This window comes from Mesocricetus auratus, unplaced genomic scaffold (assembly GCF_017639785.1).
Source record: "Mesocricetus auratus isolate SY011 unplaced genomic scaffold, BCM_Maur_2.0 Super-Scaffold_100707, whole genome shotgun sequence".
Lineage (NCBI taxonomy): Eukaryota > Metazoa > Chordata > Mammalia > Rodentia > Cricetidae > Mesocricetus > Mesocricetus auratus.
Window position 1 is genome coordinate 2,302,128 of NW_024429269.1, and position 17,461 is coordinate 2,319,588.

A 17,461-nucleotide genomic window follows, 5' to 3' on the forward strand; every position below is an offset into this window, starting at 1 on the left:
CAAATACCCAATGCAATTAGCTTAGAGAAGGGGAAAGGTCTATTCTGGCTCTCAGATTCGAAGAGGTTTTTTTCATGATTGGTTGGCTCCATTACCCACAGCAACAGCACATAGCCAAACCAGTCACCCCAGGAACAGGATGCAAGGGAGAGGAAAAGTGAGGGGTCAGAGTCCCAATACACCCTCGAAGAACATACATCTAGTGACCAGAAGATCTCCCTTGGGTCTTCAACTCTTCAAGGTTCTGTCACTTCATAATAGTGCCGTGGGTTGGGGATCAAGGGTTTGGAGGAGACTTAACCAAACCATGGGCTCCTGGAAGGAGCACTTGTTGAAGGTGGAAACACAGCAGAGTTCTGCCTTAGTCAGAAGCTGTGGCGGAAGGAGCATTACACGGTCAGGCAAAGGTGGAACCCAAAGGAAAGTCTGCCAACCAGAGGCTTGTATCCAAGAGTTTGTATATAAGCTGAGCTGTAGTCTGATTCATCAGCTTAAAGGAAAAGTCAACTTTACACTGTATTATTGAGAGAGTCCTGTATCATATTATTTTCATTGTTGCTTTTTTAAGATTTTGTTGGGGGGAGGGTGTCTGTTCATCTGTCTGTGTATGTGTGTCTCTGTGTCTGTCTCTCTCTGTCTCTCTGTGTGCATGTGTGTTTCTGTCTGTTAGGGTTCTCTAGAGAAAAAGAACTTAAAGGGGATTTATTAGGATGACTTACAGGTTAGTATTTATGAGAATGGCTGAAAGACTAGGATTTATTAGAATGCCTTACAGTCCAGCTAATCTAACATGGCTGCCTGTGAATGGAGGGTCCAAGATCCCAGTAGAAGTTCAGACCACAAGGATGGATGTCTCAGCTGGTCTTCAGCATATGCCGAAATCCTGAAGAAGTAGGCTCTAATGCCAGCAAAGGAATGGACTTGCTTCCTTCTTCCATGCCCTTATATAAGCTGCCAGCAGATGCTTTGGTTGCAGATTTAAACGGTGGAATTTCCCACCTCAAAAGATCTGAGTTAAAGGTGTATCTTCCCGCCTCACAACATCCAGATTAAAAGTCCTTGCACTTCAAATGATGTAATTAAGGAAAATCCCTCACAGGTGTACCCAGGCACTTAGGTTTCAGATATAATCAAGTTGACAGCCAAGCATAGTCATCACTGTCTTGGAGTGTGTGTGTGTGTGTGTGTGTGTGTGTGTGTGTGTGTGTGTGTGTGTGCGCGCGTGCGTGCACATCTGTCTGTCTGTCTACTGTGTGTCTTTCTGTTTGTTTATATGTCTCTGTGTCTGTCTCTCTGAACTTCTGTCTGTCTCTGTCTCAGTCTGCATGTGTGTTTCCTGTTTGTTTATCTTGCAAGTCAGGGTCTTCCTGTAACCCAGGTTGGCCTTGAACTTGGTGTGTAGCTGAGGCTAATATTGAAACTTGGAACTTTCTGCATCTGTGTCCAGAATGCTGGGATTACAGGCATGCAGGATGATACCCAGTTCACGTTCTCTTCTCTTTCTGTGTCAGGACCAGGTTATCTTGCATCTTTTACAACACTCCACTACAAGTGCTCCCTGTTCTCAGGGAAACAGCCCACATTTTCAGCAACTTTCTGCTTCTTAAATGTGAATTTCAGAAAATACAAACTGTCCCAGGCAAGACCTGGGGCAAGAAGAAGTGCCTGAAAGGACCATAAAAATCAACCCACAGTAAGCCCATTTCCCAGCAGCAGCTAGAGCAAAGGAAGATGTCAATTCTCCATTTTTAAGGCAGACAGTTTTTCACAACAGCCGTGGACTAAATGGTGAGTTTGTTAATTGAATTCATTAATGGGTGAGGTTTCTGTTTTCCCTCTTAACTAGGGAGAGCACTGGGCCAAGGGGCAGGAAGTTTCCAGAAACCTCCAAGAAGCTCAGCCATGTTATTTCAAATACAACGTACAAAGGGGAAACAGTCTCGATTTATTTCTTCTAAGCCTCAAGAGAGAAAGTATTCTGGGTTGGCACGCTACGACTGGAAGGCTGTGTTGTATTCTAGAAACACTGCTTGGAGAAGCAGGCAGATGGAAGGGATTTTGCAAAGATGTGTACTGCATTTAGAGAAGAGGTATGCCAATCAAGACCAAAATGAAAGAGAGAACGTTTGCAACTTCCCCTCCTCCCTCCCCCTCCTATCAAGATCAATCCTCTCTCTCTGCATACCAAGCCTGTCTATGAAAGGTCAAAGTCCGATAATGAGGGGCGGGCAGGCAAGGCAGGCAGAGTAGGCAGGGCTCCGTCCAATGGGCGTAGCATGGCTCTGTGGAGCCTGGCGGGAGGGGCGGTGCTGAGCCTGGCAGACTCTAATCTTTGGTTCCCCAGCCACCCTCTTCAGTCATCCAGTTAAGGCCTAAGCCTTCGGACTCTGCGTCTGTGTCCCCTTAGCTTTTGCTGCCCCGGCCGCCATGGCGCTGCGAGCCGCAGCGTTCGACCTTGACGGAGTGCTGGCCCTTCCCTCTCTCGCCAGCGCCCTCCGAAGCACCGAGGAGGCCCTGGAGCTACCCAGGTAAGGGGATCCCTGCTGGGTCTGTGTTACAGGTGGCAGTCCCCAGCCTCTGGTTTCAAATTGCTTTGCAGGTGAGCTTGGGCAAGATCAAAATCATTGCCTGGCACTAAAATGCCAGTGTGCGTGAATAGATCCATTGCCTTTCTAAATGCTAAGTAATTAAGCTTTGCAAAACAAAACAAAACAAAACAAAACAAAACAAAACCAAACAGACAAAAAACCGTCAAAATTGCCCTTTGCAAAAGGAGGTAGCTATTTGCTACCGGGTTAATTCTATTGAACTGGATCTTTAAAATACACTCTGAGACTTACAAGAAAGTTCTGTTCAAGGGCCAGCATTACAGGAGAGCTACCCCAAGGGCAATTTAGAGAAATGGCCCACAGCCTGAGGAAATGAGGACCTGGGAGATAGTGCTGACACCAGAAACTAGTGGCTCAGTTTCAAATGGGGGAGGGATAAAGCAGGGACCTGTAGAAAAATGTCTGGAAAAAATATATCCAGACATGGGGCTGGAGAATAGGCTACAGTAAAGAACATGTTCTTGGAGAGGACCTACGTTTGATTCCCAGCAATCATATCAGGCGGCTCCAGGGGATCTGACGCCCCCTTCTGGCCTCCTAGGACACTTGTTCTCCCAGATGCACACACAAACACACATACTATACAAAGTAATAAAGACATTTTAAAGATCCAGAGGTTACTAATTGTTTGTGAGCTCATGAAAGATTTCCCCTCTACTTTCCCCTTTCCGTTTACACACGTTTTATAATCAGAAAGGGGGAAAGCATGTTTCTTTTTAAAAATTAAAAAGGAGGGAAGGCACTCTGGTACGACTCAAGGAAAAAAAGAAGGGGTAATTCCAAATCACCACTGAGAGGAAGAAGCATAGTGGCAGCTTGTGATCTGGAGATCTGATGCTTCTAGAATTCTTATGACACCAATAGGGCTTAGCCTTTACACTATATAAAGGAGGCTCAGCACCTAGAACAGCAGTTCTCAACCTGCAGGTGGTGACCTTTGGAAAACACATGTTTCCGATGGTCTTACGCTGCTCAGTAGCAAAATTTCGGTTATGAAGTAGCAATGGAAATAATTTTATGGTTGGGGGTCACCACAACATGAGGAACTGTATTAAAGGGTCGAATACTTAGGAAGGCTGAGAGCCACTGCTCGAGAACCAGGCACCTTGTCAGACGTAGAGACCAGGGCATGGCAGGGAGACTCCCTTGCTGGATTACACAGCAGCCTCGGTGTCTCTGAGAGCAACGTTCCAGTGTAGCTCCCTCCCTCTCTGCCTCACTGTGGCTTTGTAGCTTCCTTGGCTGCTGTTCTAGAAAAGTATCTGCCCAGGGTGAATAAATAAAATACATCAGCAACTGAGAAACAAAAATAAACAGTTGACCACAAAGACACAGCAATTAAGTAGAATTTGGCAGAGAGCTATATTTGAAAATGAAAAGCCACCTACTTCCCAGCTCTGCTTGCCCAATAGGAGGCATGAGGAAGGAGTGATGAGTTTGTTTCCAAGAAGTTCGTGTGTGTGTGTGTGTGTGTGTGTGTGTGTGTGTGTGTGTGTGTGTGTGCCCTGTCCCATTTTTATTTGAGGGTATGGATGAATGTTTTGTGCGTGTAGGTGCACAGGTGTGTGCTTGCTTAACCGTCTTTTTCGTCATCTAGCCTGTAAAGTAAGACATTGCCTTTAACTGGAGATTTTGGGTGAAGATGAAATTAGCTTATATGTTAAGTGGATGGGCAGCTGTGCTCTTGATGCATGCCATTACTGACAGAAGTTCTCCATGTCTACAGAGTGATACACTGGGTATACCACTTGATGATCCTCTCACACAGTTCCTTTGTGGCCATGGTTAGGGTTGTTCCTGGGGAGGACGGGGGCATAGAATAGGCTATGGCAAAACTAGCCAAACTGGAGAGGCCAGAGAGCAGGCTTTGAGTTTGTTTGCCCATCAGATGTGTGAGCTATTTGTGCAGGTTTCAGAAAGTGAAGGAAAAGCATCTTCTGTGCCCTGGGTAGTCTCAGTTTCAGCATGCTCGACAGCAGATGTAATAACCCCGCCCACAAGCAACCAAAGCTTGAGCTCACAACCAGCCCTGAGAAGCACGAAGTTCTTGGAAATTTTCTTGTGTCTCTTATTTTTGCTTGTGTTTTGTTTTTGCTGTATGTGTTGGGTGTTTTGTCTGTATCTCTGTACCATGTGTATGCCTGGTGCCCATGGAGGCCAGAAGAGGGTGTCAGGTCCTTTAGAACTGGAGTTCTAGATGGTCCTGAATCACGGTGTGGGTGCTGAGAATCGAACCCAGGTCCTCTGGAAGAGCAGCTGGTGCTCTCCAGCTCCTCTTGCATCTCTTGGTTCACCAGTTTCATTCTCTGTCATGGCCCTTTCACTATTCATTGCCTTGAGGAAGCATTTTTAAACACAGTGCCCAGGGGTCAGCGAGATGGTTAAGCTGACACCAAGCACAACAATCTGAATTCCATCTCCAGGACCCACATGGTAGAGGGAGAGAACTAACTTCCTCAGGTTACCCTCTGACCCACACATATGCCCTGTGGCATGTATGTGCATGTACACACACATATACATAAATAAATGTAATAAAAAGTAGAGTTCACGTTTTCCAATGGCAAGAATAGTCTTGTTATGTCAAATTCTTCTGCTTCAAAACAAGCCTGACTTGCTCTTGCTGTGCAAATGTAGCAATGTCCTATTGCAGCCATGCTATTCCTGTGTGTTCTTCTTTAATCAATCCCCATTTTTCCAGGCAGAAACAAGTAATTTCCTTAGCTTCTCCACTCGCTCATATACCACAGCTACCTGCTTACCTGTCACTGTGAGTTTCCTAAAGGTGGAATTGTTATTTCCCCATATTTTACACCATAGATTGTAGCACACAGCCATGCATACCTTAGGTGTCTACTAAAAGCTTGTGGTGTCTAACTGCATGCTGATTCTTAAAGCTTCAGATAAAGGGCCTGAGATGTCGCTGAGAAGGCAGCGCTCTGTTGCTGGCCTGAGGTGGTGTTTGCGTCGCTCTGACTTTACTATGAACTACCGAGTGTCAAGCTGAAAGCATGTGCATTTGATGTCAATTGTACCTTAGTAAGATGGCAAAAATGTAACAGAACCAGTACTAATATGAGGAAGCTGGGCAAGGCAGCAGATCTCAGGCACCTGTCTCCTATATATGCTCAGAGTTGATGATTTTACCTGAAAGAGGGTTAGTCTGTTTGTTTTTTTAAATATACCACTATAGTCAGAAACAAAATTCCCAAGTAGGGAATAATTGTTCTACTTGGGGATGGTAAATAGTTGCAAGGGGTTTGGCAGTTGCAACTGATAATAGACAAGGTGTGTTCATTAGTCAGGGCTGCCAACAGCACAGACTGGCTGGTTTAGCAGGGGAATATTCCTGGAGGGCAGAAGGCCAAGGTTTCAGCAAAGCTGAGCTTCTAGCTTCTTTTCTTTTGCTGTGATAAACACCATGGCAACAGGCAACTTGGGGAGGAGAGAGTTTGTTTGGCTTGCAGGTTCCAGTTCATCATCTAGGGAAGCCAGGGGCAGGAACTCAGAGCAGGGCCCTGGAGGCAGGAACTGGAGCAGAAAGAACGGAGGAGTGCTGCTTACTGGCTTACTATTCTCGACTTTCTCAGCATTGTTCTTATACAACCCAGGGATGGCCTTCCCACGGTAGGTTAGACTTTCACACGTCAATCATTAATCAAGAAAATGCTCTACAGACAAGGCAACGAGCGAGTCAGTCTAGCGGAGACAATTCCTCGACTGAAATGTTCTCTACCCAGATGTGTCTAGATTTGTGCCAATTTGACAAAGCTATGACAGGACAGTCTGCTCTGTGCCAATGTTGACACACAAGCATATCACTTTAAGTAATACCCATTTCACGGCTTGCACCCAAGATCTCCATGTTAATATTAAATATAAAATATAATCTGACTTTTAAAAGTCCCATAGTCTTTAAAAATTTCAGCACTTAAAAGTTCAAGATCTCTTTAAAAATCAAAAGTTTCTTAACAGTGAGCTCCTATAAAGTTAAAAACAAGTTACATACTTTCTTATTCCAAGAGAGAAGAACCAGAGTACAGTTACAACTAGATCAAAGAAAACACAAACTCCAGCAGTGTAAATAGCTCAGTGCCTGACATCTGGGACTCACTCATGATCTTCTGGGCTTCGATGGGTTAAACACTCTTCTCTCCCAGTGGTGTTTATTGCAGCACAGTTTGTCTCATAGGCTCAGGCTAGTTCCACAAGGCACCTATCACTGTCCATGGTCCTGGAACTTCTAATGTGCTGGGGCCTCCACTACAACGGAAGCTGTTTCCCTGGTGACCCTGCCCCACAGTACTGAGGCCCACCTGTTTTCCATGGCCCCTTTAATCCCGCAGCTTTCATGTCATCAAAACTAATACCACCTGGACCAAGCTTGGATGCCAGTATGACAGGCACCCTTGCCCTTCCCTGACCCCAGTCAAAGCTTCTGAGTGCTGACCCCCATTGAAATACCTTCCAGAAGATTTAACCTCCGTGATTCTGGTCTCTTGATAATCATACATGATTATTCAGTCCCAGCTGACCAGAAACCACAGGTTCTTAATCCAAAATATTATATTATATTTGTGACAGTTGGTTCCCTCCAACAAATCTCTCCTTGACTTGAAGCTAGCATCGTCTCTGTGTGTCCAGTCATGTTTAGTGCTGTGTATGTCTATGTCTAAATGGTCTCTTTTTATTAGAATACCAATCATGCTAAATTAGGACCTCATTAACTTCATTATCACTTTAAAGATCCCACTTCTAAATATAGCCCCATTGTGAAGTACTGGAAGGTGGAATTTCAGTGTGGGGATTTTGAAGGAGAGCTATTTCAGTCCTTAACACAGGAAATAATTTTGGAAATCAGAAATTAAGATAAAATGGGAACTATATGTCATAATAAATACCAGGAAAAATGTTCTTTTTGAAGAATGTGAGCTAAGGATGACTTCATGTAGATAAACTTGACCTTCGCTTACATCATCCTGTCCTTTCTGACAATAGTTAGTGTGTGGATATAAATGGCAACTGTCTCACACATGATGAAGCCATCAGAGAGCTGGTGATAGTGATGTTCCTTGTGTCTTCCAGAGGATTCCTGACTGATATTTTCCAGAAGGAATGCCCAGAGGGACCCAATGAGCAACTCATGAAAGGGAAGATCACATTTTCTCAGGTGAGAGGGCACTATGTGGATCCCTTGGGAGGTTCTCTGCTTTATTGTGTTTCAACACTGACCTTCAGCTCACCATGGACAAGATCATGTCTTCTTGAGTCATGTACCCTCCTACTCTCCATAACTTACAAAGCAGTAAGACACTGAGCACTGTGTTTAGGACTGGACTGGAGTCTGCCTGGGTCAATCTGAGGGACATTTCAAGCCCTGAGGAACTGTGACAGGAAACATGACAACAAGTGTAGCTACTTCAAGACACAACCACTGGAACTGTTAACTCAATAACTACAGAGGAGGAGACTTTGGAGTCAGGGACTGGGTTTGAGTCTACTTACATATGAAGACCACAGCAAATTACTTAACTTCTCAAAAACCTCCATTGTGTTATCAGTAAGATGGGTGATGACACCACCTGTGTCCAAGTAATTGTGAACCTTGGAATGCTTAATCAGGGCTCAATAAAAGAGTTGGTCCTGGTACTAAGTTCTCAATTATTTTCTAATAGGGTAGTCAGGGTGTAATACCACTTGGATTCTCAATTAGTGTGTCTATAAAGAATCTATTTATAAGCGCACAGATTTTTCAATCTACTATCTGAAAAACTGTATTTTTATAGACACTTATCCTATCAGAGACTTTGGGAACTACCTTGTTAAAAAGAAAGATCATAAGAGACCGGGGACCAGGGTGTCTTCCACAAAATAGTGCCTTCTATATATGACAGGGAAGCTGCAGCCATGGAATATCAATATGGCTTCCTAAACAAGACCATCCCAATGCTATTATCAGTTGATGTGCCAACTTGGATGAGGGAAATCTCACATGACCCCACCCCTAGATGAAGAGCCATAGATTATTAGTGGTTGCCAAGAGAGGGAGGATCAGTTTTCTCCATGGAGGAGACACCGGATAAATTATCCAATCCCTGATGGTCATCCCTAAATAGACATACACACACATACGTACATGCATACACACATGCATATACACATAAACACATACTTACACAAGACACCATTCTGTCTTGACTTTGACCTCCACAGACTTGAGAATTGTGGGGAAGGAATGTGCCCTGCTTCTGAACTCCTTGGCTTCTGTTATTCTAGTGCAGTTCACCTCTATCCTTTTCTCTCAGGGAGCTTGTTCCCAGGTATGGAACACACGCGCACATTTGAACTTTGTGGTGCTGGCAAACCTTCTCCAAAGTTACAACTACTGACCCTGCCACCTCCCAAATCTGTTTGCTTTACAGTGGGCACCACTCATGGAAGAGAGCTGCAGGAAGCACTCCAAAGCCTCTGGAACCAGCCTGCCTGAGAATTTCTCCATAAGTCAGATATTCAGCCAAGCCATGGTAGCAAGAAGCATCAACGGCCCCATGCTCCAGGCAGCGATTGCTCTCAAAAAGAAAGGCAAGGATCTCTATACTGCCCATTCCATGCATGGTCTGACTATACCAGAGCCCTTGAGAGGCTGAGGTCAGAATACAACTAAGTATGTCCCAAGGTCACAGATCTGACACATTCTTTTTTTGGTTTTTCGAGACAGGGTTTCTCTGTATTGTTTTGGAGCCTGTCCTGGAACTCGCTTGGTAGACCAGACTGGTCTCGAACTTTCAGAGATCTGCCTGCCTCTGCCTCCGGAGTGCTGGGATTAAAGGTGTGCACCACCAACACCCCACCAGATCTGACACATTCTTAAAACAAGCCCCTGAACCAGCTTTATGACATGAGAAAACTCTGTACTGTTAGGATCTCTGGGGAAAAAACGATATCATTTTATATAATACGGCAATTATCAGTAGCTGCTTTATGAACAAAATTCTGTTCTTTCATTGGTGCTAATGACCAAACTTCTGTCACAGTTTAACAAAAAAAGACTTTTAAGCAGCTCTGATTTTTTAGAGTGGCTCTATGAGCTGTTATAAGTTGAGATAATACCATGTGGTATAAGATATGTGGTCACATCCATGCATTGGCAGGCATTTTATTTTAGTACCTGCCTCTTCTTCATGAACATCAGTGAAACCATCTACATCATACATATCATTGTGATCAAGGCATCTGGCTTAGTCCATCTTGCTGCTATAACAAAAGGCCTGAGACTAGGGTTTATAAAGGAGCACAAGATCAAGAGGTCTATGTCCATGAAGGCCTTCATGTTTTATCTCTTCATATTGGAAAAGGGAAGGGCAGACTAGGGTGTGAATGCTGGAAAGATAAGATATTTGGCCTCCAGCTCCCGTTATTTTACAATAAGCACTGATTTCCTTCATGAAGGCAGAGCTCTCAAGGCCCAGGCATTTTGTTAGACACAGAGTTGTGTCTTCACAGGAAGATGTATACCTTTTTTCTTCTTAGAAAGCTGAGAATGAATGTAGTTAATAGTCTAGTGACCTGTGCTATCTTTAGGGCCAGTTGATGGGGGATGTCTTTCTGTATGCTGTGAATATATGTTTCTTATTGGTTTAACAAAACGGTGATTGGCCAGTAACCAGGCAGGAAGTATAGGCAGGGCTACCAGACTAGGAGAATGCTGGGAAGAGGAAGGCAGACAGTAGTCACCATAGAGAGACACCATGTAGCCACCAGGAAGGTAGGACGCTGGGATATTCTTTGGTAAGCCAAGACCACATGGAGATACATAGATTAACAGAAATGGGTTAATAATTAAGAGAGAGATAGCCAATAAAAAGCCTTAGCCATCGGCCAAACAGTTTATAATTAATATAGGCCTCTGTGTGTTTATTTGGGAGGGACCTTATGGTTGTGGGCCTCGGTGGGACAGAAACTCCGTCTACAGCTAAGCCATACTTGACTCCCTCAGACTATGTTGTTTATCTCAGTCATTGTCCCTAGACTCCCTTCTCTTGAGCATTGCTTTTGAGTCAATGGAACCCTTCTTTAATGAAGAGGCCTTATGTACTTTATAAAGAGTTTCAATGTAAATGTGTCTTTAACTTTGCTGTAGACATATTGCATTAATTATCATCAGGAAACTTTTTCCCAAATTTGTGCTTAAACATGACCAAAATAAAGTCCCTGGGATAAGACTCTAGAAACTTGAACCAACACAGGCTATTGAGTCATGTTGAACTGAATTTCCTGCTTGCCTTGTGTTACTCTGCCCACCCTGGTGATTGCAGAGACCCTCACTGTTTTTAAACATAGGCAGAGTTTTCAGTATAGAGTTTTAATATAGACTACACAGGAGCACTGAACTTCATTGTGGGCTCTGAGCAGTGTGTGCCATGTCCAATTGTCAGTGTAAGATAGGAAGATCTTCCCTGCCTCATACAGAAATGGAGAGGACCACATGAGCCAACGACACTTAACACACCCTTATAAGATGAGGCAATAGTGTCAAGACGCTAATGTCCAAGTGGTCCAAGGAGTTGAGAGTGGTCTCAGGAGGCTCCATGCTTTCCTTGCTCTCAGGACTGTGCCAAGACGTGCTCATGGGTAAGGATGATCCTTTCTCAGTGTCTATAATGGAATCCCCGTATACCGAGACTGAAGTTAGTGAGCAGGAGCCGTAGTAGGGACTTCCCGATTCTCAGGGGCCCCTTTGAGGCATCCAGAGTATCACTTTCGATAGCTGATCCACTCTCTGGCAAACCCCTTCTCAGGATTCACAACATGCATCGTCACCAACAACTGGCTGGATGACAGTGACAAGAGAGGCAGCCTGGCACAGATGATGTGTGATCTGAGCCAGCACTTTGACTTCCTGATAGAGTCCTGTCAGGTTGGGATGATTAAGCCTGAGCCTCAGATCTACAAGTTTGTACTGGAAACCCTGAAGGCCAAACCTAATGAGGTATGTAGACACTCCTTTCAGGGGAAAGGGTGTCACTGAGTTTACAGGCTGGGGTGCACTTGAGGGCTGGCAGCATGGTCCTAGGCCCGTTCCTCTTGTGTCAGGAGAGGTGTTTTTGACTGAAGCTCAGTCTAGAACGGTCCATTGATATAACCCTTTGTGTGGCTGTTGATGTCATCAGATAATGTTAGAGCAGCTACCCAAGTTTACTAATGAAGAAACAGAGGCCCTGGGAGACTTTGCTAAGAACTCAAAGCTAGTGAGAGTCACCCCATCAAAGGGTGATCGGGAGTGGGTCCCCTTCTGCCATAGCCTCTCTGTCCAAGCATCACGACCCACGTGAGTCCTGTCTCCATTCATTAAGTGTCCTGACAGCCACTATGCTGAAACATGTATTATGATATCATCCTCTCATCCGGAAGGGGAACTGGACTAAGGTCCCTCTCTTTCATGTGCTGTCCCTTTCTCCTGATGGACCCACCTCACCACAAGATGCTCAGAAACTAGACCCCCCCATCCTGAGGACCATGTCCTTCATCTCCCCACCATAGAGCTACCCCCGGCCCCATTCTCCTATGTTTCTTCTGATGCTCTCACACAAGACGCTGCCTCTGGCTGACACTCACACTGTTTGGGTCCAGGTTGTTTTCCTAGATGACTTTGGGACTAACCTGAAGCCAGCCCGTGACATGGGGATGGTCACTATCCTGGTCCGTGACACAGACACTGCTCTGAGAGAACTGGAGAAGGTCACAGGGACACAGGTAACTCTAGGTCTGGACAGGGCTTGGCTTTCTGCCATTCTGTAGTGTATGGAGAGACCGCAGCAAGGAAGCCAAGGTGCTCACTGGCTGTTCTGTGAATGATTCTGGGACACAGGGAGTCAGTCCACCACCCATGGTTCAGGCATCCCACAGCCCTGACTAGCATCCACCCTTTCTTTCTGTACAGCCAATGAGCAAGAGTTTCAACCGTCCTTTGGCAAGTCAGGAAACTAGGACGAGAGAAAGGCACTTACGGGCTAGAAGATGGCTCAGTTGACAAAGTATCTGCCATGCAAGCGTGAGGACTGACTGTGACCTCTAGCATTCACATGGAATCTGGGCATGGTGGCACATGTATGTAATCCTAGCACTGGGGACATGGAGGCAGGCAGATCTTTGGGGCTCTGACCAGAGTCTAGTCAACCAATACACTCAGATTCAGAGACGCTGGGATTTAGAAGTTCATCATATGCACTTCAGCTTATAAAACAACAGCTTATAAGACAACAACTTACATCTTCAATAATTTCTTTAATAAAATAAACTTAATTAATGAATAAAGATGTAGAATAAACAACCACATGACCCGATGTATCTTTCCCAAGCCTGGCTTGCTCCTTCTATGGCTAGAAGTCTTATGAGAAGAGTGGAAACTGAGGCCGACTTGAATCAAAGCATCCATATGCATTTCTCTGTCACTATTTTTCTCCTACTCCTAGTGAGCTAGACACCCGTCCTAAAAATTAGCAAAGTGGACCACACCCTTCCTTTCTTCCCATGGGTATGAGTAAGTGTGCTGTATGGTCTAGAGAATGATTTGCTATCGCCATTGGGTTTTGAATGAGTGAGTTTATTAGGAATGTAGAAAGCCATAGTAAAAGAATAAATTTGAGATAGATGAATGTACAGGTATGTAGGTAGATAGACAGACAGGCAGGTAGGCAGGTAGGCAGAGAGACAGACAGATGACAGACAGACATCAAAACACTATCAAATTGGTGCTCAAGACATCTAGCAGAAATCATCTGGGAAGCTCCTTTAAGGCAGACAATTATAGTCCCAGGCAGAGCAGAGAGTCCCTGTGGTGAGACTTCCAAGTGAAAGAAGGAATAGCAGAAAGGTGATGTCATCAAACCAGGGGCTAATGAACATCCAGCAGCAACCAGCTTGGGAAGATGAGGAAGTGAGCTGGAGTTCCCCACTGAGCTTCCTCTCCACAGCTCGGCTCCCCACTCAGGCACTTTTACGTCACGGCACAAACATGTGTACTCCTGTGTTGGAAGAGGGCCACCTCCTCACTGTTTGCGGGCACGATGCTTTTACTCTTGGGGTGTTCTGCTCTTCGCTTCCCTCCCTATCACGGACTTAGGGACACAGCCCAACCCCAGACAAGGGGCTTTGGAGGACACTTTGAGACAAACACGCTTGTGTCTGAAGGGGGAGTGGGGCAACCCCGGCTCCCGAGTCAGCCTCTCAGTGAACTCAAACGATAGCTGACAATTTCCCAGAGTAATGCACACCACAGGAAGCTGCAGAATAGTGCTTTACAGGTCTTAGTCACTTTAAAGTGAGCACTTCAGTGGTATTTAGGTACGTTCGGAATGCTGTGCAGCCCAACCCATCTGCTTCCAGACTCTTCCATTTTAAAAAAGCCAAAACCTTGTCCCCATTAAATAGTGGCTTACATTACTCCCCAATCTACACTCTGCTTTCTGTCTCTATGAAACTGACTTCCAGGTGCCTCGGATGCGTGGAATCACAGTGTGTGACTTCTCGTTTCTAGCTTGTTTCACTTAGTACAATGTCTGTAAGATTCATCTATATTGTGGCATGACCTGGGTGGATCTCACTTCTGAGCCAGGCAGCTTTTTCTGTCTTTAGAGGGGAACTAGACCCCAGAGGTTAAGGCCGGCATTTTTTAGGATAGGAAACAGTCACGAAGGACAGCTTTCTTAGGTGGTCCCATCTGCACCAGAGAGGGCAGGTGTAGCAGTGAAGGATGGCTAGCCTGCACAGCTGGGGCTGGCTCAGGCATTAGTGGACTTACCTGCATGCGTGCTCAGTAGCTCGTTCTCTGCTATTGAGGATTAGTGGACTTACCTGCACATGTACTCAGTAACTCATTCTCTGCTATCGAGGATCTGGGAACTGACACCAGTAAGGTAAAGAAGGGAGTATTCTGGAGTGTTCCTTTTTACATACATGCTATCCAAAGACAGGTCAGAGAAAGCCACCCGGGTCTCTAGAGGACAAGGCCCAAGACACAGGCTGTTAAAGGGGGCTCTCTGAAATTCATATACTGAATTTCATATACTGGCAACGGCCAGTGTCTCAGGATGCGGTTGATTTGAACACAGGGCCTTGAGAGAGGCAACAGAAGATCGGAAGGGCAAACAGCACCCTAACATGACTGGTCTCCATGTAAGAAGTGGGGACTAAGCCATGGGCACACAGAGGGACACATAAGAACACAGAGGGAGATAGCTATCTGTAAGCATAGAGCAAGGTCTCAGGAGAAACTGGCCCTGCTAACACCTCCATCTATGACCTCTGCCCTCCCAAACTGAGGAAACAGCGTCTGTTGTTGAAAGTCTGTAGAACTCTACGGTGGGAACTTGAGCAGTCGAAGACGGGCGCAGAGTAGGGCTGCAGCTGACAGAAGGGCGAGGTTTCTGACAGAGCGTCACAGAGAAGCAGTAGCTATGCCTGGCCTGAGGCTGGACCATCTGAGGACTTCTGTGGAGGATGGTCTGAAACCACAAAGATTTACGCCTTCAGTTTTTTTTTTCTGGCTCATGTAATGTTCATTTGGTAGCCCCAGGACTTTGCGAAACACTGCCAGTCATTGAGGGACTTGGGATGACAGAGGACCTACTGTCATTCACTGGGTGCTTCCAAAATCACACCGAATGCCCAGTTGGAAGATTGGAGATGAGGGGCTATAAAGAGTCATATGTGGGTTTTCTTGGCTTAGCCATGGGCTATGTACTCCTGTCTGCATTCCATTGGCCAGAACTTGGTCACAAGACTCAACTGAATTAGACAGCTGATGGAGTTCAGCCGTGCCAGAACTGGAGGGGCTTGGTTCATGAGGACCATCAGGACTCACTCAGGAGGGGTGGCAGAAGGTGATGTCTGGGGTCTCACACTGTGCCCATCATACTTTCAGTTTTCAGAGGCCCCTCTGCCAGTCCCCTGCAATCCAAATGACGTCAGCCATGGGTATGTGACAGTGAAGGTAAGTCAGCCAAGTTCTCTCTGACCACAGTACATACAATGGCATGTGAAATAACAAGGGCCATTGAGCTGTCAGTCCACAGATAGAAAAACAAAAGAGAACAAAGCATGGTGAGTGTCTGGAGCCCGGGGTTGAGCATTCGTCTCTTCTGATGGGCCAGGACTCTGTCATGTGACCACATCAACTATTACCAAGGTAGGCATGTCTAGAAAATGCCAGCATGTGCTAGGAAGAAGGGATAATGTGGACATTAAAAGCCCTCATGATTGTCTTGCCAAAAGAGACATCCAAAAGGACTGTGCAAACCATTCCTATTTAAGGGGCAAACATCTGAAGAGGGGAGAGAACTCAGTCAGTAAAGCGTTTACTGTCCAAGCATGAGGCCAGAGTTCCATGTAAAACATAAAGCCAGGCGTGATGGCGTGTGATTGCAGTCACGATCATTGGGAGGCAGAAACAAATAGATCCCTGGGGCTCGGTGACATACAAGAATGGCCTACTTTGTGAGTTCCAGGCCAACGAGAGATTCTGTCTCAAAAAGAAAATTAAAATTCAATAAATAAATAAATAAGGTGGGCAGCTCCTAGGAAGTGTGTCTTAGTTACTATTCTATTGCTGTGATGACCAAGGCAACTAATAGTAGGAAGATTTTATTTGGGCTTACAGTTCCAGAGGCTTAGAGTTGATGAGAGTTGGGCAAAGGCATGGCAGCAGTGGCTGGAGCATCAGTTGAGAGCTTATATCTTGATTCACAAGCAGGAGGTGGAGAGAGCATGCTGGGAGTAACACAAATCTTTTGAAACCTCAACACTCACCCTCAGTAACATACCTCATCCAACAAGGCCACCCCTCCTAATCCTTCCAAAGCAGTTTCACCTTCTGGAGAACAATTAATTAAACACATGTGCCTATGGGGGTTACTCTCATTTAGACCACAGAATGATACTCAAAGTTGACCTTTAGGTGTCACACATGCATACATGCACACATTCTCTCACATGTCATACACACACATACACAAAGCAAACAGTTTTTCATAGAGTAGACATAGTATTCCACACATCGCCAGTACCAACTCACTTTAGAGAGGAAGTTGAATTGTTTTGATTCTGTCTGCTCTCAACTGCATAATCTTTTCACAGTGTAGTGAAAAATGCCTGGTGTGTCATCCACATTGGCCACTGACTGTTCCCAACCATTGTTACCTAGCCTTTGTTTCTTGTGCTGAGATGGCAGGGTCAGGCAATGTCTGACTGTCTCCTGCAAAGACTTGTGCAATGTCATCTACGTGAGTGAGCCCAGTTTTGCCTACACTAGCATCAAGATTACTGTCATTCCCCTCTTCCACAGCCAGGGATCTGCCTGCATTTTGTGGAGATGGGCTCTGGCCCTCCTGTGTGCCTCTGCCATGGGTTTCCGGAGAGCTGGTTTTCTTGGAGGTACCAGGTAAGGGAAGCTGAGGAAGGCACTCCCCAGTCAGGGTAAGGAGAGGGGGCATTTAGATGCTGTAGCCTAGCCTGGGATGCTATGGACGAATCATCTCCAAATTTTGACATCAAGGCCTCAACAATCCTGGGTATAGGAAGTACCTCGAGGCTGTACTGATCCTCAAGACACCCGTACAAATTCTAAGGAGGTTCCTGAGGACATTCTTAACCTCTTGCGTAGGACTCTTAGTAATGAACACAGAAATATGCAAGAGCTTTGTTAGATAAGATGTTCTGGTCAGCGTGGCTTTGACGCAGTGCACAACCTCACCACTGTGCACAGCGGTCTTCTAGCTCCATGGGAATGAGACTACCAAGTGCCATGTGGCACTTTAGGTGGAGCTATTTACAAGAAAGAAGTGGGAAGGGGCACA

At 45.6% G+C, this 17,461-nt stretch overlaps 1 protein-coding gene across 1 annotated transcript in view; it reads left to right on the forward strand.

Annotated features, from left to right (window-relative positions):
* Window positions 1–2,307: 2,307 nt before the first annotated feature.
* Ephx2 (epoxide hydrolase 2) overlaps window positions 2,308–17,461 on the forward strand; it is a 37,808-nt gene continuing 22,654 nt past the window's right edge. The window contains exons 1-7 of the mRNA XM_005075247.4: window positions 2,308–2,528; window positions 7,695–7,779; window positions 9,032–9,191; window positions 11,408–11,598; window positions 12,240–12,362; window positions 15,532–15,600; window positions 16,951–17,046. Coding sequence (XP_005075304.1) covers window positions 2,428–2,528; window positions 7,695–7,779; window positions 9,032–9,191; window positions 11,408–11,598; window positions 12,240–12,362; window positions 15,532–15,600; window positions 16,951–17,046 — 825 coding nt within the window. The 5' untranslated portion in view covers window positions 2,308–2,427. The remainder of the gene's footprint in view (window positions 2,529–7,694; window positions 7,780–9,031; window positions 9,192–11,407; window positions 11,599–12,239; window positions 12,363–15,531; window positions 15,601–16,950; window positions 17,047–17,461) is intronic.